The sequence below is a fragment of the Vulpes vulpes genome, chromosome 11, assembly GCF_048418805.1.
Source record: "Vulpes vulpes isolate BD-2025 chromosome 11, VulVul3, whole genome shotgun sequence".
Lineage (NCBI taxonomy): Eukaryota > Metazoa > Chordata > Mammalia > Carnivora > Canidae > Vulpes > Vulpes vulpes.
In genome coordinates this window covers 27,125,841-27,152,090 of record NC_132790.1, presented here as the reverse complement: position 1 = coordinate 27,152,090, position 26,250 = coordinate 27,125,841, and the positions used below count along the sequence as shown (strand labels likewise).

Sequence of the window (26,250 nt, the reverse complement as noted above, 5' to 3'; positions counted from 1 at the left end):
CTTTGGCTCAGGTCATGATCCTGGGGTCCTGGGATGGAGTCCTGCATCGGGATCCCCACAGGGACCCTGCTTCTCTCTCTGCCTATGTCTCTGCCTCTCTCTGTGTCTCTCATGAATTAAATAAATAAAATCTTTAAAAAATCAATTAATCCATCAATTGATCAATCTGACACCAGTGCAACTGATTTCAGGTGTCTGGCTTCCAGATGTGTTAGAGAGTATATTTCTGTTTTCTCAAGTGACCAAGTTTGTGGCGATTTGTTGCAGCAGCCTCAGAAAACGAATACAGCATTCCACAGCAATTTTTCTTAATTTAAATAAACTTTTCAATCTTAGAATAATTTTAAATTTACAGAATAGTTGCAAAGACGGTAACAAAAGTTCTTATATACCCCTCCCCCAGATTGCTCTGCTGTTAGCATCTTACATACTGTGGTACATTTGTCACAACTAAAGAGCCAACATTACTATTAGTTAAAATCCACAACTTTCTTTATATTTCACTGGTTTTTCCTAATGATCTTTATCTGTTCTGGGGTCCCTTCCAAGATACCACAATACATGTAGTTGTCATGTGTTCTTAGCTTCCGGCTATTTCTCAAATTTTTTTTTTTTTTTTTTTTTTTTTTGTAACTCTCACTTTGGAGGAGTACTGGCCAGGAATCTTATAGAGGGTTGCTCCATTTGGATATATTTGATGTTTTTCTCCTAGTCAGATTGGGGCTCTGGAGTTTGGGGAGGAAGACCACAGAAGTGAGGTGCCATTCTCATCACATCGTATCAAAGGCACATACTGTCAATGTGACTTATCACTGATGTTGCCTCTGACCTGGCTGAGATGATGTTTCCATGGTAGAGTTACTCACCTTCCCTCTCCTGCCCCCAACTCCTCCCACACTCTCCTGTTGGAAGTAAGCCTCTAGGTGTACCGAGTTCAAGTGGGAAGGGTTATGCTCCACCTCTTGGAGGGCAGCCTATCCATTCATTATTTGGGATTCTTCTATGAGAGAAATCCTGCTCTTCTTTCCCATTTATTTATTATTATTCCATCATTAACTTATATCAGTATGTGCTCATGGGGTGTATTTTATACTTCAGATTATAATCCAAATACCATTCTTTGTTTTGTTGCTCAAATTGTTCCAGTCATGGCCCTTGGGAGCTTTTTCAGCTTAGCCCCTGCGTTCCTTTGAGATGCTCCATTTTATTTTTTGAGTTCATCTTTACTTTCTGGCACTACAAGATGCTTCAGACTCATCTCGTGTTTTCTCCCACCAAGAATGCTACCGGGGTGATCTTCAAGGCTCTTTCGGAAGACAGAGCTAGGAAATACACGTACCTACATACATGTTTACGATGGTTTCTGTATCTATCTGTCTGTATCTATATCAAACCAAACATGAATTCCTACTAATGTCTCCCACTGTGACCTCTTACACATGGATCATTCTAGCCTTCCTCCCTTGCTTTGTAACCTCCCCACCTCACCCCATGGATAGTGAGAAACCTGGCTCCCACCATCCACTTACCTATTTGTACGCTGTCAGTATACAATACAGCCATTTCCAAATTATTAATCTACATCCCCGTGAGAAATTCAAATTTAGCCAAAGCGTGATATTTACATACAATTTATTTTAACATTAGTCTTACAATTTCTCAGCAAAACACTATTTTCCAAAGTTCCTTAGTGCAGTTCTTTCTCTCTGACTGCCTCCCTTCAGTGGAATTTTCTCATACATTTCTAGCACAGTCTTAAGATTCTTCTGTTACAAGCCCACCTTCCATCTTGGAATCCCCAGACTTTTGTTGGCTTTTTAAAAATTTAATTTCTGACCTTAATTTTTAATTAAATTAAAAATTTAATTTCTGTACATGAAGGTTCACTCAATGCAGGTCTCAACAAATGCAGAGTGCCATTATATACCAGTCCAATACCATACAGAAGCATTCCACCACTCTAAAGAATTCCCTGTGCTTCTCTTAGTCAAAGGCTCACCCTTTCCAAATCCCTGGCAACTGCTGATGTGCTTTCCATTTCTATATTTCATCATTTTCCAGAAAGTCATATCAATGGAATCAAATAGCCCTTTTACTCTGGCTTTGTTCACTTAACAAAATGCGTCTAAGAATCATCCATGTGGTTGTATGAATTTTTAAAAAGTTTTATTTATTTATTCATGAGACACACACACACAGAGGCAGAGACATAAGCAGAGAGAGAAGCAGGCTCCCCGCAGGAAGCCTAATGTGGGACTCAATTCCAGGACCCCGGGATCATGCCCTGAGCCAAAGGCAGCCGCTCAACCTCTGAGCCTCCCAGGAGCCCCTGTTGTGTAAATTAATAGCTCTTTCCTCTTTACTTCAGAATAGCTCCCACTATATTGAAGTGTGATTATCCATTCACCTACTGAAGGATATCTTGGTTGCTTCCACCTTTTGCTGATTATGAATGAAGCTTCTGTAAACATTGATGTGCCGGGTTCTGTGTAGATTTTTTTTTCAAATCAGTTGGGTAAATAGCCAGGAGCGTGATTGTTGTGCTGTATAGTTAGCTTGTATTTAACTTAAATTGCTAAAATTTTTCCAAAGTAGTATGTCATTTTGAATAGGGTTACTTTAAATTTCACAACTTCAATACAACTTTTCGATTTTTTCCTTTGTTTCCCAATCTGGTAGTCAGGAGGTCTCACGCATAAGGCAAAGAGCATTGGCTTTGACATCCTATCTGAGTTTAAATCGTGACTCCAAAAGCTTAAGATAGGACCAGGGTTTATTGCTGGTTTTTGTTCTTTTCAGGGCCCCTTTAAAAGAGGTTACTAGGTGGGATGCCTGGGTGAGTCAGTGGTTGAGCGTCTGCCTGCCTGCCTGACCCTGGGGTCCTGGGATGGAGTCCGGGGTGATGGGGGTGGTGGGGGTGATGGAGGGGGTGGGAGTGCTACTAGGAAGAGTCGGCCTACCCATCTACTTCCATCCACTCCCTGTCTAAACGTGTAACAGTGTACAGAGCACCACTTGAACTGGTTAAAGGTTTTCTGGCAAGGAATGAGGGGGAGTGAGAGTCTAAGAAAAACCCAAAGCTCGTTTGTGATCCACAAACTCTCCCAGGTCTTTCAAAACCCATTTCCCGGCCGTTCCAAAGGGGAGGGGCGAGGAAGAGCCAGCATTTACTGAATATTCACTTATGGATGAAGCATTTGCAGGGGAGGAAACAAGCCCCAAGGGGGCGGGTAGCACAGGCAGGCGTGTGTTGTTGCGGCCTAGCAGGTGGGTGGGGTGCTGTAGGCCTCACCTGTCTTCAGGCCCTGCCACTTCCATTGTGTCATCTGCCCAGTTTGAGGCTAGAACTTGACAGACAGGGAGCCACACAAAATAGCTGTCTGGGCAGGCAGCCTTTGTATGGAGACCAGGATTCCAGAAAGTCCTTACCCCCTCTGACACATGAACCTCATTTATTACAAAGAGTGGGGGTCACTGCCAGTGTCACTGAGTTAACGCATGTAAAGCGTCCCCCCCAGAGCCCAGCGTGTACTAGGTTCTCACTAAGTGGCTCGGTGCTGGCTCTGCCCTTCCTTGGGGTCATTAAGACATGCCCAGTTCAGCCCAAGGCATCCACTGCCCCCCTGGTCCTGCCTCTGCCCCTACTCTAGCTCAAGGAACTTTCGGGGCTCCTCCCCGAAGTTCAATTCCTGACTCTGACTGGACAGTTGAGTTCCCCCAGATGGTAGGCAAGGCAAAGTCAGGGACTCTGGCTGCCTTGTTCACCACTCATCTCAATCAAAGTTTGCTGAACAAAGGCCTAGACTTCTAGCCTCCAGGTCCCTAAACATCACTCTTGCCCGCTGAATCACGAAAGTGGCCATCGCCAGCGTGTGCCCTGCCCATCTACCCTCCCTGCCTCTGCTCACTCAGCAGCTTCCATCTTCCCTGCTTTAGCCTCCTCCTGAACCCTTGCCAAGCACAGTCAGCTCCTTGTGCGACCAACGCTTGGCACATGCCACGTGGCTGCTGGTAGTGCTGTGCCTGCTGACCCCTGTCCCACCTGTCATAAAGCAGTGTCAAACAGACTGGGTCCCTGTGGGCCCTTTGTTCCCTGCCAGTAATGACATCTCAGAACTTCTCCCCAGGCCAAAGGGCAGCATGATTTCTAAAAGACTCCAGCTCACCCAACACTTGAGGGCCTCTGACCCTGTCTACCACGTCTGACAGATCCTGTCGTCCTCTGGCTATCTGAAGCTATCCATGTGTGTGCTGGGGTGGGGGACTGTCTCCCCACACAATGTGGGGGCCCCTGCGGCAGGCTCTGGGGGCCCTGTGGAGGTGTCAGTCAGGAGGTGCTAAGTTAATAACTGACCTCTTCTATGTGCACGTCTGGCACACCGCATTAGCTGGGGAGGCCAACCACTATACAAACACCTGCAATCTCCTGGGGGAAGGACATGTTTTGCTCAAAGTCCAGGGTAGTTGTTCCATCCGCAGCCCTCCTCCGAAATCAGACCCTGGCCTCCTTTCTTGTGCTGCTGAGGTCTTCATGTGAGGCCTCCAGGGTCATGATGAAAAGGGAAGAATTCTCTGTCCTCTGGCCCCCCCCGAGTCTCTTGCCACTCCCCTCACCCATCCTGACACCCTCAAATCTCATGATCACCTCCTACTCCATCTCAGCCAGGCCAGAGGCAGGGTGGTGCAGGTCATAGCCAGTGGAGGTCATGGCTGGTAGCCGGGCACGGGGGGAGCTCATGGCCAGCAATCCCCTAATCTGTGCTTAAACTGTGCCCCCCACCATTTGGAGACCCTCTATATGGCCGGTCAGGAAAACTACCTTGTGCAGCAGTACACAGCATGGTATGGCCCCGTCTAGTCTCTGAGGGCTCATCTGCGGTCACTGAGGTAGCTGGCGTCCAAGCTGGCCCCCAGTGACCTTACCTCCTGAGAGTCACATCCTTGTCCGGAGTGTGAGCAGGACTTAGTAACTCATGTGTCACCAATACAACAAGGAAGAATTGATGGTGTGTGATGCTAAGGCTAGGTCATAAAAGGTAGTGTGGGGGATCCCTGGGTGGCTCAGCGGTTTGGCACCTGACTTTGGCCCAGGGCACGATCCTGGAGTCCCGGGATCAAGTCCCACGTCGGGCTCCCGGCATGGAGCCTGCTTCTCCCTCTGCCTATGTCTCTGCCATTCTCTCTCTCTCTCTCTCTCTCTCTGTCTATCATAAATAAATAAATAAACAAACAAACAAATAAATAAATCTTTTTTTAAAAAAAAGGTAGTGTGGCCTTCTCTCTCCTTGCTCTGGGAGAAGCCATGTCATTGGCAGCTGTATGGAGAGGCCTTCACAGAGGGGGACAGAGCCACCTGCCAACAGCCACATAGGTGAGCTTGGGAGTGGATCCTCTAGCCTGACTTGTCTTCTGGGACTGCAGCCTCAGGAGACATCTGAGTCAGAACCTCGACCATCCCGCTCCCCCCGCCCCCCCCCTCCCCACTCACCCTCCCGCTCTGCAGGGGAAGCCACTCCCAGATCCTTGACCTCAACAACTGTGAGACAATAGATGTTTGTGGCTTAAAGCAGCTAGGTTTAGAGTGTCTGTTACATAGCAAAAAAGAACTGATTTAATCACCTCCAAAGGCAAGGCCTGGGTCTTCTAGGCCTCATTCCTGCCCCAGGCCCAGCATGCTGGCCCAAGAGGAAGCACTGTGTGATGATTCCTGTATGTATGTTACCGAGGTGCCCTAGGTCTTGCACTGGCTACTGGGGTGGGGCTGAGGGTGACAAGGTTATGGTCTTGGCCCTAAGGGCTTTCCCAGTCTACTGGGAGACAGAGAAGTCCACTCACGTATTGATGACCGTGGCCCTTTCACCCCTGAAACTAGCCCCCAAAAGGGGTAACTAACTCTGGTTCAGGGCAGTGGGGCGGGAGGCAGGGTATGAGGGCAGGTGGGGTGTGTTAATCGCCAACAAATGAGGCACTCTTTGAGGATTAGTGACTGCAACCAGGTCTTGGAGGAAGCATGTTTCAAGGAAAGGGAACAGCATGCCCCAGGACACAGCAGGTGCAACAGCAAGGTGCACTCTGCAAGCAATGAGGGATGCCAGGGTGATGAGGTGCAGGGGAGGAGATCCAACAAATGAGGCTGGTCAGGTCTAGGGGAGGATAAGAAAGGCTCTGGAGGCTGAGGAGGACTTTGGGCATTATCCTGAGACCTTGGAGACCATTATAGGGAGCTGGGTTTTGTTTAGAGAATGGAGGCAAGTGCTCTATGTGGGTAGGCAGGAGGCAGATCACTGAAGGCAGGAATATCATGCATGGGACTGTGATCACCCAGCAGTCACCCAGGTGCTGAGTGCTGTGGCAGAGTGAAGGGAAGTCTGGGGCACCCCGTGGAGCCCCTTCCTCAAGGAGGGGCATTAAGGAAGACTTTCTTGAATAGAGGAAACCAGTATTGAAGGATGAGTAGGAATCTCCCAGACAAAGAGGGAGGGAGGTGGAGGGGAAGATGCCATTCCTGGCCGAGAGAACAGCATGGGCAAAACCTCGAGGGAAGAAAGAGCAAATCTGATACAAGGAACTGCGAATGGTTTGGTATGATGGGAGCCCATGGCTAAGGGAGGAAGACAAATGAGGATGAAGAAAACTGGGCCAGATGATGGAAGAGTGGTGAAAGGCAGGCTACAAAACCTGGACTTGAAGGTGAACATCTGACTTCCTCTGACTTCTGCAGATGCACTGTGCCCATCTCCCCCTGCTCTTTCCCGGAGGCCTACCTGTGTGGACTGCAGCCACAGGCTCCTGGGCCCTCCAGCTTGCAACTGGGCTCAGGCAGTGGGGAGCCTCGGCAAAGGACAGAGTGGGGAGAGGGGGGCATTCCGGAAGGCCCATTCTTGACTCCTTCCCTGCAAGGTCACCACGCTGCCTGTGTCCTCTGACCAGCAATGGCCCCTACACCCTGATTGGTCACTGAGGATGGATTGGAGAGAGCGAGGTGGGGACAGGGCCGCACCAGAGAAGGAGCTGGTGCCCTGGGGATAACCATGGTCACACAGGGAATTCCACTACACCTGGGAGTCCCACTGCACACTTTCATTTATAGCTGTTTTGTAGATTGTTTGCAATGATGGCCACAGAATCTCTTCATGTACCCCCAGCCCTTTGTACTGTGGCATGGATGCTCTTCGGAGGCAGAGTCTATTCCTCACCCCTGAAACTGGGTGCGGGAAGGGGAGGCTCATGAGTTGCTTTGACCAACAGAATGAGACAAAATGACGCTGTGCAAGTTGCTCAGTCCAGGATTTAAGAGATCGGGCAGGCTTGCTCTCATTCTCACAAAACCCAGCCACCCCTGAATGCCCAAGACACGTCAGTAGGGGCGCGGTGGGGCGTGCCCGCCTGCAAAGGGAGGCCCAGCCAGCGCCCCCAGCGGGCCCAGCCCCCCACCGAATGCAGCTGCACTGAGCCCAGGGCAGCCTCCGGAAGAACCACCCGGCCAACCCACAGAATTGTGAGGAATAAGAACTCCTTGCTTCGTCAGCCTTGTAGTCTTGGCATGGCTCACTACCCGGCAATAGAGAACTGTAAGGGGCGAGTACTCCTCCCCTTCGCACACCTTGCCCTTCCTCACAGCCTTGCCTTGGCCGCCTGTCTCGTCCCCCACTTCCTCCTGGCTGGACGTCATCACCCCCTCCTCTGAGCTCCCCCGCTCTTTGTGGCTCCCCTTGTGGCCCTTCTAGCACACCGCCTCGTAGGATAACAGGCACCTTTCTGAAACACGGGGTACCTTTTTCACCTTTGAGTCTTGATTTACACGTATTCCACGTCCTTCCAGACATGACGTGGAGTGGCTCATACATTCAAAATATTATCTTACTGTGCTTACAACACCAGAGATGGGTATGGTAATCTTTATTTCTCAGATGGCAAAACTGAGGTTTGGAAAAGACATGACCTGCCCAGGGTCACTGAAAACAGATGCTCCAGGATTTAAACCCAAATTTACACCTCTCAGATATCCCTCCTGTTTTAATTACGGTATGATTTGCCCCTGGAGGGATGCTGTTTCCCTGCTGGAGGGCAAAAGGGGTATGGTCCCCCCCTGGGCGTCCTGTCCTTTGCTACTGACATATGTCCCAAACTCAGGAATTCAGAATTCTGAATTCTGTCCCCATCTCACCCCCCTGCAGATACACACAAATGTGCACTCATGTCTGGTCTTCATTCTCTGTGTCTTAACGTATAGCCTCTCAATTTTCCTGCCCAGCAGAACAGGATCAGAGGTGGTAGGCTGGGGGCTGACAGATCAGGAAGGATGAGTCAACATGGCACTCTGGGAAGATGAGGTAGGGCTGCAGGGCCACAGGACCAGTCTGGGAGTCAAGAGAGGCTTCAATGAGCCCCCTTTGCTGAGGAACGGGAGGAACAGGAGAAGTCTAAAATAGAATCATCCTTTCATTTGTCGAGCTGACGTTTAGGGAGACCCCCCTTTCTGTACCAAGGTCGGGGGCTGAAATTACAATGGACGAGTAAGAGGTGCCTCATGAAGCTCTCTGCCCCTGGAACATCAGAGTCGAGACTCAGGGTTCATCTTAGTCAGTCAAGGAAACTGAGGTTCAGAAGGAGACCAAAGAGGTCTATATTATCATATAGCCAGTGGCAGAGCACAGTTCTCCTTATCCACCTTTCCGGCCCCTGTGGCCACCAGTCCACAGCTCAGAGGATAGAAACTCACAGGTATCCTGCATGAGTGCAGAGGCTTCCAGGCCACCCCCACCCTCTGGCGCAGGGAGGGAGGAGTGGAGACATCCAGGGTGCAGGATGAGGGAGCTTGTAGGAGACGGGGCTGGAACTAGTGGCTTCTTTTGTGTCATCACTCAGGGTAGAGGAAGAAAAACCTGGTGATATTTGCTGCTCTCTTTCTCTATTGAGTGACATGACAACAGGGGACAGAGGCCTCAGAAATCCTCTCTTCCAGCCATCTCGCATTTACAGAAGAGCAAGCCATGCAGAGGGAGGTTCGTAGGGGTTTTGCAACAGGAGTACAAATCACCAATGCCAGAGCTTAGTGTCCCCTCCTGCTTGTCTGCTGGGATTTGAAGCATATCATGGCTGGATTTGCAGAATTTTGGGAAGGCTGTGAAGATATGTTCAACAGATGCCTCCAGGAAGCCTTCTCAGATCACAGCACCTCCCGCCAGGCTCCCCAAGGCCAGCCCTGCCCTCCGGGGAGGCTCTCAGCAGAACTCCAAATGTTGGTCCACAGGGACATTGTACTTGAGCTTGTGGGTTTCAAAGAGGTCACACAGTTCCTTGACGTAGCGCTGATGCAGCTTGTCCACCTCCTCCTTTGAGGGACACAGTGTCTTCTGCACCTCGATGGGCTTTCCCACTGCAAGACACAGATGTGGGTGTAGGCCCAGAGCAGGAGCAACTGGGTTTCAGGGGCCCTTCCCCATGGGCATCCCTGCAAGAAAGTGCTCTTACTGCCATCCCTTTCAGCCCTAGTTTGCCTGATGTTATGGGAACTTTAAGATGTTATGGGAACTCCAGGATTCTGATATAATAGCAATACCCACCAGCACTGCAATGTGCCATGCAAAATGCTAGGCATTTTCCATGTATTATCTCCTTTAATCCTCTTAACAATTCTATGGGGATAGAGGCTCTTTTTATTCCCAGGAGGAGAAGAGGCTCAGAGAGATTGAGTGACTTGTTCAGGTCACACAGCCAGGAAGGATCAGTTTCAGTTTTTAAATCCTGGAGGTATACTTTTAATTTCCAGACCATATGGTTCTGGGAGCCCAAGATGCCACAACTGGAAGTGCCTGAAGTTCTAGGAAGAGGTGGGCCCACAGCCCCCCCACAGCTTTTCTTCCCCACTCTCTCTCCATTTGGCCTGCAGTGCCCCCTTTGTTCTAGGGAGGAGTCAGGAAGGCACTAAGTGACCTCCTTCCTCTGGTTCTGCCTGGCTGGGAAGGTAGCTCCCCTGCCTTCTCCTTTTAGGAACAGTTCTGTTGGCAGCAGCAATATTAACACTCATGAAAATATTGCCACAATACACAGGGAAAGTCATGGCATGGGGGGAACTAACAAATAAATGGATGGATAAAGGTGAACAGACCTCTCTCTACAGGCTTTGTCAGAGGGATCTAGTTGGGATCCAAGAAGAAAGCAAATGAGGAGTCCTAAGAGCTGAAGAAGATGGTGCTGAGTCCATGCACTAAAGCTCATGTCCGTTATCTACAGGAAAGTTCCTCGGGCTCTAATACAAGTGTAGTGATTACTACTCTACACACAATTCTGATAGATTTAGAATGCCCTTTCCTTATATCCACTCTCTCCAATAAGCCTTATTAGACCCTGTGGATCAGAATTAAACCCTCCTCCTCTAGCATGATAAGAAGTCAAATAGGTCCTGATGCAATCCTTAACCTTGTAACTCGAAGGCAGTGTGACCTTTAGGAAGTTACTTAACTTCTCTGAGCCTCAGTCGGCCATCAGTGAAAAAGGGACAATAGTCCCTATTCTGAAGGTTGCTAGGATAGTTGGAGCTGCTGCATGTAAGGGATCCAGGGCAGTGCCTGGCACACAGCAGGTACTCCGTAATCAGTAGTGACCACTGTTCTTTGCACCTCTGTTCCAGTTTCCATCTCAGAGTGCCTCAAATAGGGTTATCTGTTTGGGTGTCTGTTTCCCAGTCTAGAATGTGAGCAACATGAGGGCAAGGATGTGTCTGACCCATCTCCATGCCCCCTTTGCAGCACACAGCCCAGGCCTCTTTCCCCATAGCCTACCCCCACCCAGGCTGGCTGGGTCTCAGCTCACCCACGGTGGTGATGGGCTGGCGGTAGGGTATAAGGCCAAAGCTGTACTGGAAGACACCACGGCCATGGAAGAGCGGGAGGGAGATACCCATGATCTTCTGCAGCCGGTTCTGAATCCTACGCAACCAGGAGCCAGGAGAGTTCTCAACCTGGTCAAATAGCTCATTCTCCCCAAAGGAAAAGATCGGCACCAGAGCTGCCCTGGAGAGAGACAGGAGGGAATACGCGTGAAAAGTCCCAAAGAAGTCCCCAGCTAGCTTCCTGCAGGGACCCAGTGACCAGGAATTGGAGCAGAGGACAGAGCCCTGGGTTCAGAAGTAGGAGACCAGAGTTGTCTCCCAGCCCTGCCATAGCTTTGTTTTCTGACCTTGGGCAGGTCCTGGCCCCTCTCGGGGCCACAATCTCTCAGTTGTAACAGGACAGATAGACCAGAAATGCTTTAGGGAGTCCTCCCAGATATAAAATATCTGCGAACTTTGCAGAAAAAAACTCTCCGACCCCATTCTTCAAAGATGCTTCAAAGTAGACCAGCTCTGTGATATGCCCCAGACTCCATCCTCCCAGATCCCATAGATGTCAGATCTAGTGCCAGCTTTGGGCAAACATGTCCCTTCCCGCTGAGTCCCTTTGATCACCAAACCTCCCTTCTGAAATCTTTTCTGGGTGTTTGGGTGTGACATAGTACATTTCTTACCAAAACCTAATTTTCATTGTAAATAGACTGAGAATCTCCCTGCCAAAATACAACCTGCATTGGTCTCTGCTATCTTCCCGCCAAAATCTAATCCTTGCCAATCTCCCTCTGAGCCGAGAGCTCTTTCCCCAGATACCCGTGCATCAGGGCAAGTCTGATGAAGCCCTTGCGGTTCCGGAGCAGAAGCGTGGAGTCTCCAGGCCTGGCGTTCAGCGCCTCCTGGGCACCCCCTACAATGATGGCCAGCAGATTGCCACCCTCCTTCCTGCTCAGGATGTGAGCAGCGCTCTCCTTGTCCGAAGTGACCAGGCCTGGGGAGAGAGGAAGGTGATGGGGTTCGGGGGAACAGGGCAGGGATTGTGGGGTGGATGTGCCCCAAGAGAGACCTCACCAAAAGGGACCACAGAGGCCTGGGCACCCTGGTCCCTCCAGCAGGAAGTCCCCTGAGGACTGGAACTGAGTCCTCTCCCTTTTTCCAGCACCCTCACTGAGCTTGGTGTCACGAGCACATGCAGCCGTGGAAAGCACGTCTTTGGGTCTAGCTACTTCTCCCATTGCACATGCACTTGCAGGAAGTAGACATGTTGGCAGCTCTCCCTCAGATGCCTCTCCCCGAGCCTCCAGCCTCATCCTCCAGGGCTAGCCCGGGGTGTAAAGACTCACCCCCGGACATGATGTAATCCCTGAAGAAAGGGACCCGGAACCACAAGGTCAGCATCATCAGATGGGAGCGGATGCCAGGGAAGAGCGAAGGGAAGCCCGTGCTCTCCGTGCACAGGTTGACAAAGGCTCCGGCGGCCAGGACCCCGTGGGGGTGGAAGCCAGCAAGGTAGTTCCGGGAGGGGTCCAGCTCAGCAGTCTTGACCAGCTGCAAGGACAGTAACCCAGTGAGCTGGGTCGCCAGGCCAACCCCAACTGTGCCACTCATCAGGGTGACCTTGGGCAAGTCGCTCCCCCTCTCTGAGCCTCAGGTTCTTGTGCATAGTCAGATATGGTGTGTGAATGCATCCAGCAGTACCGTCCCAGATTCACTGCTGGCTTGGGACTAATGGGTTCCCTCTCAGGCTTTTCATCTATAAAATGGGGACATTTTAGCCCTGTCCCCCCTACCTCCTAGGACTGTTGAGAAGCTTAGGTTTGTTGGTGCCCTGGAATTACCAAGACTACTATAGAACCAAATATAATTTGGCAGCATCAAAGGGACACACGGGGTGCCACCATGCTGGAAGAGCCCCGTTGTAACAAAATTCAAAGTAAGAAAAATTGGCACTTAAGACCTGGGAGTGAGCATTCGCAAGATATAGCAGGAGTGGTTGAAAGAGCACGCCGTCCAGAAGGCTGGCTCCAGTCCTATTTACCCTTCTGTTCAAAGCAAGTGTATCCCTGTGGCTCCCTGCTCCCCTCACGCCAGACCTTCAATGAGCTTGAGCTTTCTCTTTCCCCAGCCATGGGCTCTGCTGGCAAGCAGCTTGCCAGGGTCTGGTCAGGCCTGCAGCTGGAGTGGGCAGCAGGGAGACCACTAGTCATTACTGATTGCCTGGGAGAGGAGAGCTGCTGTCCTCAGCAGCTAACAGGCAAAGTGGGATGAGGGTACAAGGGCAGAGATGGAGCTAACAAATGCTGCTCTCAGCCTGCCCATTCCTGGACAAGCTGCTCCGTGGTCCAGTCTGCAAAGATGACCGCTGTGTGTGTGTGGAGCAGGGCATTCCCTTCCCCACCTGCCAGGAACTGCATGCCCACCCTTTACACTGCCTTGCACCCTGGAAGCCACAGCCATCAGAATTAGGACCCTGATATGTGATGCCCCAAGGCCCTAGCAGGAGGCCTCCTGATAGAACTGCCAGGTCCCCATGGCCTGCATTCCTGGACATGGGACAGCCCTTTCCACTCTGGCTCCAGCTTTGCCATGGTGAAAGTTCATCCTGTCATCAAGCTGACACGTGCTGCGGGTGGCTCCCTAAGAATTCTTGCTGCTGCCTCTGGGGCCTCAGGGGCCTGGCTGCCTGCCCTCAGAGCAGCCTGCAGTGACCTGAGGTGCAGTTCAGAGATCTAAGCTTGTCTACCCCACCCAGAGGTGTCTACCCCCCACCCAGAGGCCCCAGATTCTCCAGGACCTCACCCGGACTTGGTTTCTGCAACCCACCCTCCTGCCCAATATGGCCCCCAGTCACCCACTGACCCTTTCCAGAGAAGCTTTGAGGACCACAGTTGGAGGGGACCATTGCCTCCTCTACAAGGACAAACCTCTTCTACTCACGCAGTGGGGACTTAGTGGATGTGAAGATAAAGCCGGAGCAGAGAAATCTCTGGTTATTCTCAGAGGGAAAGGTGCTTGCTCAGGAGCCCAAGTGGTGGTGTTTCCCTACCAACATACCTGGCTCCCTGCCCTGGAGCACCGACGCACGAATTCTTTCTCGGTCAGCGGGAAGGCAATTTTGTACCAGCTCCATAAAGGCGATTTGGCAATAACTATTACAACCAAAAAGTGTTGTTGTAATAACAAGAGACCTTTTGCCCCAGCAACTCCGCTGCTGAGGAATGTCTTGTGCTTGTGCAAAATGGCACGTGAACAGGATGATGAACAGGAGCATCATTTTCTAGTACTACCAACTCGGCATCCCCTCCAATGTCCATCCACAGGACCCGCTGAGACATATTCCCGAAACATTCGCACAACAGGGTGCGGTGCAGCCCTAGGGAACTCTGGCGAAGATCTCCCTGGCCTGGCAGGGGAAGATGGCCACAATCGCCCATCAGGACAAAGCAAGGGGCAAGACGTTACAGGCAGAATGTGCTGGGAAAGGGGACATGCGGGCAGCCCTGGTGGCCCAGTGGTTTGGCGCCGCCTTTGGCCCAGGGTGTGATCCTCGAGGCCCGGGTTCGAGTCCCACATCGGGCTTCCTGCATGGGGCCTGCTTCTCCCTCTGCCTGTGTCTCTGCCTCTCTCTCTCTCTCTCTCTCTCTCTCTCTCTCTCTCTGTGTGTGTCTCTCATGAATAAATAAATAAAATCTTTAAAAAAAAAAAAACAAAGAAAGGGGACATGCACTTGTTTGTATTGGACATATCATACACTGGTCATCATAGTTGCTTCTGGGGAGGGAACTGAGGAGATCAGAATCCAAGTGGGATGGGGGCTTTTCACCCACATACTTACTTGCTTGTCCCTTTGGAATTTTGAACAAGAGTATATGACCTATTTTGAATTAACAATGAATGTATAAATGAGTAAAATAAATGAATAAATGAATGAATGAATGATCATCCTTACTAAAGAACAAAGAAGCCTTTGTATAGAGAGAAATATCATGCTGAATGTGAGGACCTATGTCTGGGAATGTGCCAGTATTTGAACAGGCTTTTACATGTGTGTGTCCAAGTGTGCACACTGATGGGGCCGTCACTGTCCCGCTGAGGCCTAGTCTGCACGTCCCTAGACATGGTCTCTGCTGCTGTCCTTCTGTGCCAACCTCTTCTACCTGTCCTCTGTGCCCAAGAGACATCACTGCCTCCCTGTGAGGGCCTTGAAATTAGAGACCACCTGTGTGCTTTGTCTCCTGACCCAAGCACAACAGGCACAGGAGTGGAACAGAGGAGTTGCTCTGGAAAGATTGTGGAATGAGAGAATGAACCCAGGAATGGATGAGGCTGATGCAGCCTGCCTGGAAAGGAAGGCCCCCTGCTCCACACCTTGTCCCGGCCTGTCACCTGGGTTCCAACACCAGGGCAAAGAATTCTGAGCTGGAAGTCAGGAGACCCAGGTTCTGCTGTCAGCATATCACATGACCTGTGCCAGGCCTCTACACTGCCCATACCTAAGTTTCCTCCCTGTCTTCCAGGACAATGGTCATGCCTCCCTGGCAGGGGTGCTACTAGGTTCTGATCTATGGACCTGCCTGTTCTGGGTATTTCATGTGAGTGGCACCACACAATAGGTGTGTGCCCTCGTGTATCTGGTTTCTATCACTTTAGCAGAATGTAGAATGTTTTCAACGTTCCTCTGCATTGAAGCACGGATCTGTACTTTACTGTGATCGCTGTATGGATAGACCATATTTTTTTTTTTTAGACCATATTTTTTATTTATCACTCAGTGGACATTGACATTATTTCCACCATTTGGCCATTATGAGTGATGTGGCTGGCCACCAACACATGCACATTAGTCTCAGTGTGAACATGTTTTCAGGTCTCCCAGGGGTGTGGCTACTTTGAGCCCCAAGACCCTCACCTAGAAGACCACAGCCCTGCAGGAGAGAGGCATCTCCGGGAGAGGGCATCTGGACCGAGGGTGGGAGGGAGGCCTGCATCTCTGCCTTGTTTTCCTGGGTCCATCTCTCAGTGAATGTCCTTGTGCCCTCCCACACCTTTGGTGGTGATGGCCATCGTCCGGATGGCTCCTTGATGGTTCACAAAGCACCCACACCACCAGCCTGTGCAACTGTGGCACTTAGGAGGTCGGCTGCGGCATGAGAGCCCCCATTTGACAATTGAGCAAACTGAGATGCAGAGGGGTAAGTGACCCGCCCAAAGCCACACAGATGACTTGAGTTCAGTTCTGCTGCCTCCTGCCAAGGGCACCGGAGGGAGCCTTGGTTCCAGAACCAAGAGAGGTATCCTAAGACTCAGGACTACCTCAGGGGCCTATTCCTTTCTAATCAAACTTGGAATGTTTAGAGCTCTCAGGAGAAGGTTGTTCCCACATCAGCAACCTGCCTCTCACTGTACCAGGGTCCGGCCCTGGAGAACCTGTTCGTGACCTATTTATGTACCTCATTACTTGGCAGTTTAAAAATGCAAGGCAAATAAGGTCTGATTCAATAGTCTGGCTCTGGCCTTGGGCATCTGATTTGTGGCAGATTTCCCAGAGGATTCTGATATGTATCTAAGTTTGAGGAATCCCTTCCAGTTTTATGCCTTTGTGTGTGTGTGTGTGTGTGTGTGTGTGTGTGTGTGTGTGTGTATGGATGTAGGTGCCTGTAGGGACTCAAGTCTTTCCCTGTGTCCTCCCATCATGGCCAGATGATGGAAGCAAAGGCTCGGATTTTCTCCTCCGCCCTGGTGGACTGGATATGCCAGCAGGTCGGGCTTCGCTCCCTCTCCCCCCTGCCTCTCAGCTGGTTCTCGGCCCCGCCCTCCCTCCTTTGTACTCAAGTGCTCACAGAACAGACACCCATTGACATCTGCAGCTGTAGTCCCTCCATTTTAGGATATATCTTTTCTTCACATCTTAACTTTATGCTATCAAGATGCATTTGGCGATTCTAATTAGAAGAACTTTTTTTCTTAGTGGTACATAAAATACTGGTATGTTTTACCATTAAGGATCTCTTAGAGGAATGCCTGGGTAGCTCAGTCGTTTAAGCAACTGACTCTTGATATCAGCTCAGGTTTTGATCTCAGGGTCATGAGTTCAAGCCCTGTGCTGGGCTCCAAGCTGGGCGTGGAGTCTACTAAAATAATAAAAAAAAAGTTTATCTTTGAGGTGAAGAAATACAGGAAGTGGTGAGCAATGAGAGCTGGAGAGAGTGCCCTGTGTGGTACACACTGCCAGGCACCTCAGTGCACCGACTCGCTCCATCTTCTATTCAGGATGCAAGGGAAGTACTGGGGACAAAGTCTCCATTGTACAGATGTGGAAACTGAGACACAGGGTTAATTAACTTGTTCTAGGTCACATAGCTAGTAAAGTGGCAGAGGCAAGACTTTAACACAGGCAGCCAGGCTCCATGTGTGTAACCTGCAGTCTTGTAGGAGTCCCCAGGTAAAGAATGGGGGGGGGGGGGTTAACAGGGCAAAGGGGTGTGCTTCAAGCAAGGGTACCAGCCTAAGTGACACAGCTCACGCCCAAAGAACTTGGATGGCAAAGGGGGCAAGTGAGGCCTGAGCAGGGGTCCTAGGGTTTATGGACCTACAGGCTGGGCAAAAACTAGATTTGATTTTAGGTGTCATGGGAGTCACTGGTGCATTTTAACATTTTATGAGTATCTGGCTTCTGTGTGCAGGACAGACTCTAGGGAACATTGGTGGAAGCAGAGCCCAGATAAAGAGATGACCCCATGGGATTTAGGTAATGAGGGAGGGAGGAGAGAAGGATGAGACCCGGAGGAGTTTTGGAGACTGACACCAGGCCTCAGAACAGTTCCCAACTGGGGAGGCCTGGGTGGCTCAGCAGTTGAGCATCTGCCTTCAGCTCAGAGCATGATCCCGGGTCCAGGATCAAGTCCCACATGGGGCTCCCTGTGAGGAGCCTGCTCCTCCCTCTGCCTGTGTCTCTGCCTCTCTGTGTCTCTCATGAATGAATAAATAAATAAATCTTAAAAAAAAAAGAACAGTTCCCAACCAGGGCCAGTCCCCCCTACTCCCCCACCTGGGGACATGTGGTAACGTCTGCAAACCTTTTTGACTGCCACAACTGGTAGAGGGGAGTGCTACTGGCACTTAGTGGGTAGAGGCCAGGGATGAAGGCGCCCCCTACCCCAACACACAGCACTCATTCAGCCCCAAATGTCCATGTGTTGAAGTGCAGAAAGCCGTAGGGCTGAGGGGACAGCCGTGTCCAGGGCACCTGGGCAGGTGGTCAGGACAGGCACAGCTCTGCATGAAGGAAGACCTTCTCCGAGGCAGAGCTCTCTCATGATGAAAGGAGTCATCACAGGAGGAAGTGTGACTCTGTCCAAGTGTAAGCTGGAGACCTATCCTGGGTGGGCGGCTGGCTACCTCTCTACCTCTGACTTCAGTTAAGAGACCCCAGAGTGCTAGGAGGGAGGGTGTGAAGTCCCTGGTGATGTTGACAGGGCTGTGGAGGAACTGAGGGATGTTCCAGGTGTGAGTGGGAGGTGTCCTGCACTGCCCCGGGGCCTTAAACATTTCCTGACACCGGGTCACAGCCTGGCCACAGCACCCCATCCCTTCTCAGGCCTTGGCCTGTGTAGACACTGTTTGCTCCTGGAGGATGAAACCTGCACAGGGGAAACCCAGCTCTGGGGCTGGTCTTCAGTATGAGGTGAGATCAGTGCCTCCCATGTGAAATATTGCCTGATTCTTCATCATTAGCTCTTGAAGAAGACTGTAGTGTGAGTTTAGGAAGCTGCAAAGCCCGGAAGGTTTCCTAATTCTGCTTGAAATTCCATCCATAGGTGCTAGTTCATAAAATCACAGAAAAACCGATAGAAACTCAGAAATCTACACATAGCTGGTCACCTAGGTGGCTAAGTTGTTGAGTGTCTGCCTTTGGCTCAGGTCATCATCCTGGGGTCCTGGGATCAAGTCCCACATCGGGTTTCCCGCAGTGAGCCTGCTTCTCTCCCTGCCTATGTCTCTGCCTCTCTCTGTGTGTCTCTCATGAATAAATAAATAAAATCTTAAAAAAAAAACAAAAATCTACAGACTTCTGACAGGGGAGTGCAGAGGCTTGTGAATGTGTGTGCGAGCATTACCTATCTTCTGCCCCTCCCAAGATACCAGTGGGGCCTGGGCTGTAAAGATGTGTTGAAGAGCGAGAGGGAAGGGCATCTGCAGGCCCCACCCAGCCCCTGGCCGGCGGGCTCCCAGCCTGGGGCAGGCCAAGTCAAAGCGCATGCCATCTCGCCCTCTGCTGGCCACTTGCTGGTACTGCCCACCCTCTGCGGAGGGTAATGCAACCGGCCGGCCGCAGTGAGCATCAATCCTAAAACACTGCGCACAGAATTGCAGCAAATCAGGGCAGCGTCCCACTAGTGTCAATAACGCTGAGGTTGAGAAACCCTTCTGGAGGGCTGCCTGGCCAGGGGAGGATCAGGAAGGGCAGTGGACAGGATAGGCACAGACCCTGCTTGACTTTGCTCACCCTGTGGGGCTCCTTGCAGAAGAAGCAAATATGGGCAGGAGACCTCCCTGCACCTGGACCCCCACCTGTCACCCCTCAGGAGCATGGAACTCTCTGCCAGTCAACTTCCTGCCCTTCCCCCAGCCCCTCCCCTGATGCCCTACTGCCCTGCCCTGCCTGCCCCACCCTTGCCCCTTGCCCCGGAGGCCCTGCTCACTGTGGGGCTTGTGGCTTTGTACCCCCGCCGTTGCCCAGCTTTTGCTAGTCCTCACCTGGCTCCTGGACTCTCAGAACGGGGCACAGCAGGAGCCTTGAGTCCCCGGTTGAGTGCCGGGGAGTCAGTGAGCTGTTTAACCTCTGTAAGCCTGTGTCCTCACTCCCTCCCCCTCTACCTGCTGCGGACCTAATTCCAGAAAGGACAGGAGGAGGTGGAGTTCCAGAATGGGGTGGGAGGAGCTGGGCAGGTGTGAAGGTCAGGGCGACAACAGGGCTCTGGGCTGTCACAGTCCTCCCCTGACCACAGCCACGTGCACGCTTCTCCATGCTCCCCACTGACTCAGTGATAAGACTAGCTCCTAGTTCGCTGCCAACCTACATGGTGCTTTCCTGCTGTCTCAGCAGGTCTGTCCAACTGGCTGATGTGTGTGGCGTCATCACCACTTCACATTCGAGGACATGAAGGCTAAGAGAGGCTGTGGAACTCTCCCAAGGCCACAGTGGTCTGTGAGCTAGTCTGTCCTGCTCCAGAGGCCACGCTTTATGCCTTTCTTCTCCCCTGTTTCCAGGGGATGGCCAGCTGCTGAGGGCTTTACACCTGTAAGACACATATGTGTGCCACACTATTTGCCCACGGAGCCTCTTCAAACCCTGATACTTCCCAACCCTGGGAAACCATGGCCAGAGAGAATCTGGACTCTTCCACAGGCCACAGAGTGGTGAAGCCCTGGCCCCCACTCCCAGCCCAGTATTCTGCTCCCCGCACCCTGGGCCAGCTTCGGCGTTGGGGCAGTCCCAGCACTCACCGTGACGGGGAAGTAGTCCCTCATGTACTTCCACATGAAGCAGCGCCTGAGGGCTTGGACGGGCCTGCCCCCCTGCCTCGGCGTGTCCCGGTCCAGGTACCACCAGGCGGCATACAGGACGCTGACCAACCAGAACCTTGTGAACAGGAGGCCTACGAAGACCACAGTGCAGATCTGGGCTGGGGAGGGAAACAGGAGCTGTCAGAGGCCCGAGAGGAAGGGGGTGAGACTGTCCCCACCGGGTCCGCCCGTATGCCGGGCACCAGGCCCGCGGTCCCATCCAGCCCGCGGCCCTTGGCCCGGGGCGGGGAGACACGGCTTCCCCACCTCGCCAAGCCTCCCTGGGAGCCCGGATTCGCAACCAGGCAGGCCCAGCTTCAAAACTCGTCCCTCCCACCGTCCTGGCTCCCTTGCTCGCTCCGGCCTTGCCGCTCTCGCTCCGTCTCTGCGGCAAAGCAGTCTGCCTGCACCAGGGCTCAGTACATGCCGGGTGGGTAACCGACTGGCATCTGTGTCCAGGTCCCAGCTTCGGGGAGCTCAGGCCCAGTGAGGAGCTGCCCCCCCGACCTACAGTTCTGAGTGCCCCGCCGTAGGCTGATCCCAGCTTCATCTCCTGGTCCCCTGCTCTGTGGGCCATCCCTAATCTGATGCTGATGGAAAGAATATTCCCAGAGAACAGGGCTCCTTCCCCATCCTATTTCCTCACTCAGCACCACGCACTCATCTTAAACAGGTCAGCATCCAGTTGTATGTCCTATTTGGAAGTAGGGTAGATTGGGCCTGTCATTCCTGGCAGGTTGCCTGGAGAAGGGGACTTCAGCCCAGTCTGAAACAGTGGTGGAATTCATAAGCCGGATGATGTAGGCAGGGGCTCCTAGATGTTCACTTTGCACAGAGCACCTCTGATGTGCCAGGTGCTGGTGGCGAGGCCATGAACAACAGACACAAAGTCCTGCCATCGGAGAGCTGACTTTCCAGGCTCACACTGGGGGCACTTTGTTTCTTAAACTGTTATTGCAATAAAACATGCCTAACATAAGATTTATCACCTTAACCATTTTTAAGCATACAGTTCAGTGGCAATAAGCCCATTCACATTGCTGGGTAGCCGTCACTACCACCCGTCCGGGGGACCCCTCATCTTCCCAAACTGAACCTCTGTACCCTCTAAACACTGACTCCCCACACCCCCTCTCCCAGCCCCTGCTGGCTGGCCCTTTTCTGTCTCTACAAATTTGACTATTCTGGGAACTTCATATAAAAATCATGAAGTATTTGTCTTTATGTGACTGACTTATGCCACTTAGCCTCATGCCCATCATCCATGCTGTAGCTTGTAATCAGAATCCCCTTCCTTATCCCCTAGAATATTCCTACATAATATTCTAATGTACATATAGACCACATTTTGTGTATCCATTCATCTGCCACTTGGGCCCCTTCCACCTTTGGCCACTTGGGCCCCTTCCACCTTTGCACTTTATTTTAAAATGCCATTGAGGGCAGCCCAGGTGGCTCAGCGGTTCAGCGCTAACTTCAGCCTAGGGCATGATTCTGGAGACTCTGGACTCCCACGTCAGGGTCCCTGCATGGAGTCTGCTTCTCCCTCTGCCTATGTCTCTGCCTCTCTCTGTGTGTCTCTCATGAATAAATAAATAAAATCTTTAAAAAATAATAATAAAATAAAATAAAATGCCATTGAGGGATGCCTGGGTGGCTCAGTGGTTGAGCTCCTGCCTTCAGCCTAGGATGTGATCCCAGGGTCCTGGGATGGAGTCCCACATCAGGCTCCCTGCAGGGAGCCTGCTTCTCCCTCTGCCTGTGTCTCTGCCTCTCTCTCTGGGTCTCTCATGAATAAAAAAAAAAATATTTTAAAAAATGACATTGAGGGCAGCCCCGGTGGTGCAGCAGTTTGGTGCCGCCTGTGGCCTGGGGTGTGATCCTGGGGACCCGGGATCGAGTCCCACATTGGGCTCCCTGTGTGGAGCCTGCTTCTCCCTCTGCCTGTGTCTCTGCCTCTCTCTCTATGTCTATGAATAAATAAATAAAATCTTTTTAAAAATGACATTGAATTAATTACTAATAATGTAAAATGGGAGGTTTCATATACCAACCCTCACATCTGATATCTCTTGAACAACTAGAAGACATGGTAGGCCGGAGTCATGGCTCTAACAGGCAGCCCCTCCCTCCAGGCATTTCCTCTCATTCCCAGACTTGTGCTTTATCCTCACAGAGGCCTTCCAGTTCCTCAAGGGGTATAGGGGAGGACCATTAACCAGTTGGCGGGTTATTTACCTTTTGTTTGTCTTAAATATTTTTAATAAAAACTCTGAAAGAGAAAGTCATAGAAGAAGGGGAATGAAATGCCACCATTTGTGTGAAAAAGAACCCTGGGACGTATATACGTGGCTGCAGACTCACAGAGGAAGAAAGGACCCCACAGCTCCGGAAGAAGGAAACGGGATGTAGAAGACGAGGTTGGCAGGAAGCTTGAGTAAGCTTTGTTTATTCCCTTTTCCATATTAAAAATGTTTAATGTGGAAAAAAAATAGATAATCTCAGCCAGGCCTCTTTCCCCTTGGGCAAAATCCGAAGTCTGCATGGGTGTTTCCTACTCTAAGAACACCAGCTCCAGAGAATTAGACACAAATGGTTGATCATGGCTATCTGAAGGGTAGGATTTGGGGAAGTCTTTTGCTTTTAGGACACACATCATGTTTGAATGTTTTACAATGGCATGTATTAGTTCTGCAGGCAGAAAAAGGGGTTAGGATAAAACACACAGACATTTGCACTTGACCAGAAAGGTCTTCCCTATACCCAACAGCCCTCACCCTTAGCTTATCCATCAATTCCTTTTAGCAGGCAAAACTGATGACTATCAGGTCACTTAGGAAGGGAGAAACTTTATTTCACTTAATCCTCACAACTCCAGGAGGGAAAAAATTTTAAATCCCACTTTACAAAGGTCCAGAGAGGGTATGCTAATTGGCTAAGGTCACACAACAAAGTGGTAGGAGGGGACCTAGGATTCAAATCTACATCTTGCTACATCTTGTTTCCATTTATTCACTCAACAAACATCCATGGACTCCCACTCTTGTAGGAGCAGGAGATGCAGTTGAGGGCTAGACAACTGTTTGAATGGACTTACCTTCTGGTGTGAGCTATAGAGGAGAGGACACGCAGTAAATAAGTTACCCACTTGGGAAGTATTTGGCTATTGGCCCTGAGTCCTTAGTGACGGGTCCTAGTTGACTCCTGCAGCCAATTCTCTGGCCTCTACCACTCTCTGAAATGTCTCCTCTGACTCCAGTGTGAACCAGCTGTTTGGTAAATGTGCGTAGCCTCCACTCCTCCACTGGAAGCCCTGACTCTCTGGCCAGCCTTTCAATCCTGCCCTGTGGACTCCATCTCCTAAACAGCTCCTGAATGGGGCCACTTCTCTCCACCCACTGCCAGCTTCCCTAGACCAGCATTGGTGACCTTTATCCTAAAAGGCCAGACTGTAAATATTTTAGACTTCGCAGCTCAAGAGGCAACTTGGATGATATTACATAGGTACCTAACCATTTAAAACGCAATCACTTGAGGCACCTGGGTGGCTCAGCAGGTTAAGCCTCTGCCTTTGGCTCAGGTTGTGATCCTTGAGTCCTGGAATCCTGTCCCCCATGGGACTCCCTGCTCAGTAGGGAGCCTGCTTCTGCCCCTCCCCCTGCTCATGCTTTCTCTCTCTCTTAAATGAATAAAATCTTTTAAAACATAAATAAAATAAAACACAATACTTAAAAAATCTAAAAATCCTTCTTAGCTCATAAACTATATACAAATATAAAAACAGTCAGGGGGCTGGGTTTGGCCCCTGTGCCCTGATGTAGATTGTGACTGCTCCCTGCCATCGGCCCATAACCCCACACTCCAAACACCGTAGATACCCCCACTGCAGTCACAAGGACCTTCAGCACACAGATTGGACCTTGTCACTCCCCTACCTAAAGCCCTTCTGAGGCTCCCCTTTGCCCCCAGGATAAGGGATACCATAACACCTCCTACTCCCGGCCCCTGTGGGCCCAGATCCCTTTGCCCAGCTGCCTTCCCTCTAGTCTTCTAGACCCAGGGCTACTTGATCTCTCTGGGTTAGTCCTGACATCTCCCGGCTCCTATGCCTGGGACCTGCAGAGCTGGGGTGTGGAGGGGGTGGGGTGCTGAGGCCAACCCAGTCAAACTCATTCCTGCCTGCAACGCTACACAAAGCACACTGCACCTCACGAACCTTATCCCCTGTGATCCCTGGGATGCAGCCTACCTCTAGGCCCCAGGTGACCTTTGTCCAGGAGCTTGCAGACTGGTAGTATGCCCTGGGCTAGGCCTCCCTCCTGGGCTCTCTCCACCCACCCTCAGCCCCTTAACCCCACCTCCCCCCACCCCCTCTGCTCTCTCTCCTCTCTCTGCCCCTCCTGAACTTTCTTCCTTTGGCTATAGAAGGAGCCCAGGACTGGAGACCTACTACCTTCTCTCCCCATCTGGGTAATGGGGATAACCAGAGATAGTTGAAATATTTAAGACCCTTTGGACAGAGACACAGATTGTTCATAAGGAATACAGGGTGCTGGAGGCCTGCTTTGCTGGGGGTCAATCGTTCACCTACAGAATTGCCAGGAGGTTCTGAGGGAGCACCTGGGGTCTGTGTGTGTGTATGTGTGTGAAATGGCTGTTGACCAACCTGTACAGAGCATATCCGTGTTTTAAAGCCAGTGGCATCTGTGTACAGGCCAAACATCAGCCCCAGGGGAAGCCGTGCCTCCCCAGTTTGTGAAGATCCCACAAACCCCCACTCTCTTCCCATGCTCAGCCCCAGGTCCTCCTCGAAAGTGTTCCCTTTACAGAGTGGGTTTGGGCAAGTGTAGTCTCCCTGGCCACGATCAATGTGCTTGCTGTGGGGGTGGGGTGAGTAGGGGGACCTAAGCATACTTCCCGTGGGACCCAAGCCCAAGGGTTGGGCCTGGTCTGCCCCAAGCAGCACAGGCACACTCGTTACTTCATCCCACAAGAGCTCTGCAAGGTCAGCAGTGGTATTCCCATCCCACAGCTGACGAACCACAGAGGTCAGGGCTGAGAGTCCGGTAGAGTCACACTGGCTGGGCAGTTGACCAGTCCCAACTTGCCTGGGACCCCACTCACACCCCAGTCCCCTGGCAGTCCATACCTTCTATTCCACTCTTATTTATTTCCCTGTTCCCTTCACTTTCCCCACTGCCAGTCTGTTTCCGCCTCTCTCAAAGGAAGGAAGGAGATGCGTTCCCTCTGAGAAACCCCGAGCCTGGAACTTCCCCAATCCCCTAGATCTTGCCCCACAGCAGTACCAGGCATCGTGAGACAGGGTCTCTGTCCTTATACTAAAGTGGAACCCACACCCCAGGAAAGCTCAGTAACCTGTCCAAAGCCACAAGTGATGGCTTCTATCCCACCCGATCCCCATGCCCTTCCACACCCTCCAGGGGACTCTGGGCAAGGAAGAGACTGTCTGGGCAGGGGCTCTGAGTGCAGCAAAGCCCCCTTGAGGACGAATGTCTTTCCACTATCAATACACCATGTGCACCTAGGGTGGCAGGTGCCTGTGGTCTCCCATCCCCCAGTCCAGCTCGCCTTACCCAGGGCCAGGAAGGAGAAGACCCACTGCAGGACCATGAAGGTCTGCAGCCTGCGCTCCCATGGCACGAACAGTGGTGCAAACTTCACCATGCTGGCTCCTCTGACGGCTCCAGAGGCTTCTCTGAGCACTGCAGTGATCTGAGGCACCAACTGGTTTTTGTTGATATTGGAAATTGCATAAGCATTTGTAGGGGGAGTGGGCGGAGCGTGCCTCACCCAGCCCCACCCAGCCTCAAGGCCTCTGCCCCTACCAGGGCTGG

At 51.5% G+C, this 26,250-nt stretch overlaps 1 protein-coding gene across 1 annotated transcript; it reads right to left on the bottom strand.

Moving 5' to 3' along the window:
• Positions 1-7,884: 7,884 nt before the first annotated feature.
• Positions 7,885-26,080, bottom strand: MOGAT2 (monoacylglycerol O-acyltransferase 2). Its single transcript, XM_026010409.2, has 6 exons — positions 25,990-26,080; positions 20,336-20,514; positions 12,172-12,376; positions 11,645-11,819; positions 10,816-11,015; positions 7,885-9,379 (listed from the first exon to the last, which is right to left on the bottom strand). Exons 1-6 carry the CDS (start codon positions 26,078-26,080, stop codon positions 9,225-9,227), a joined length of 1,005 nt encoding a protein of 334 aa, XP_025866194.1. The 3' UTR covers positions 7,885-9,224.
• Between the last annotated feature and the right edge of the window lie 170 nt (positions 26,081-26,250).

Coding starts and splice junctions, on each gene's coding strand:
- MOGAT2 (XM_026010409.2), bottom strand. CDS start 26,080: ATGGTGAAGTTTGCACCACTGTTCGTGCCATGGGAGCGCAGGCTGCAG. Junction 12,377..20,335: donor GGGACTACTTCCCCGTCACG/GTGAGTGCTGGG, acceptor CTGTCCTTGCAG/CTGGTCAAGACTGCTGAGCT. Junction 11,820..12,171: donor GGATTACATCATGTCCGGGG/GTGAGTCTTTAC, acceptor CTCTCTCCCCAG/GCCTGGTCACTTCGGACAAG.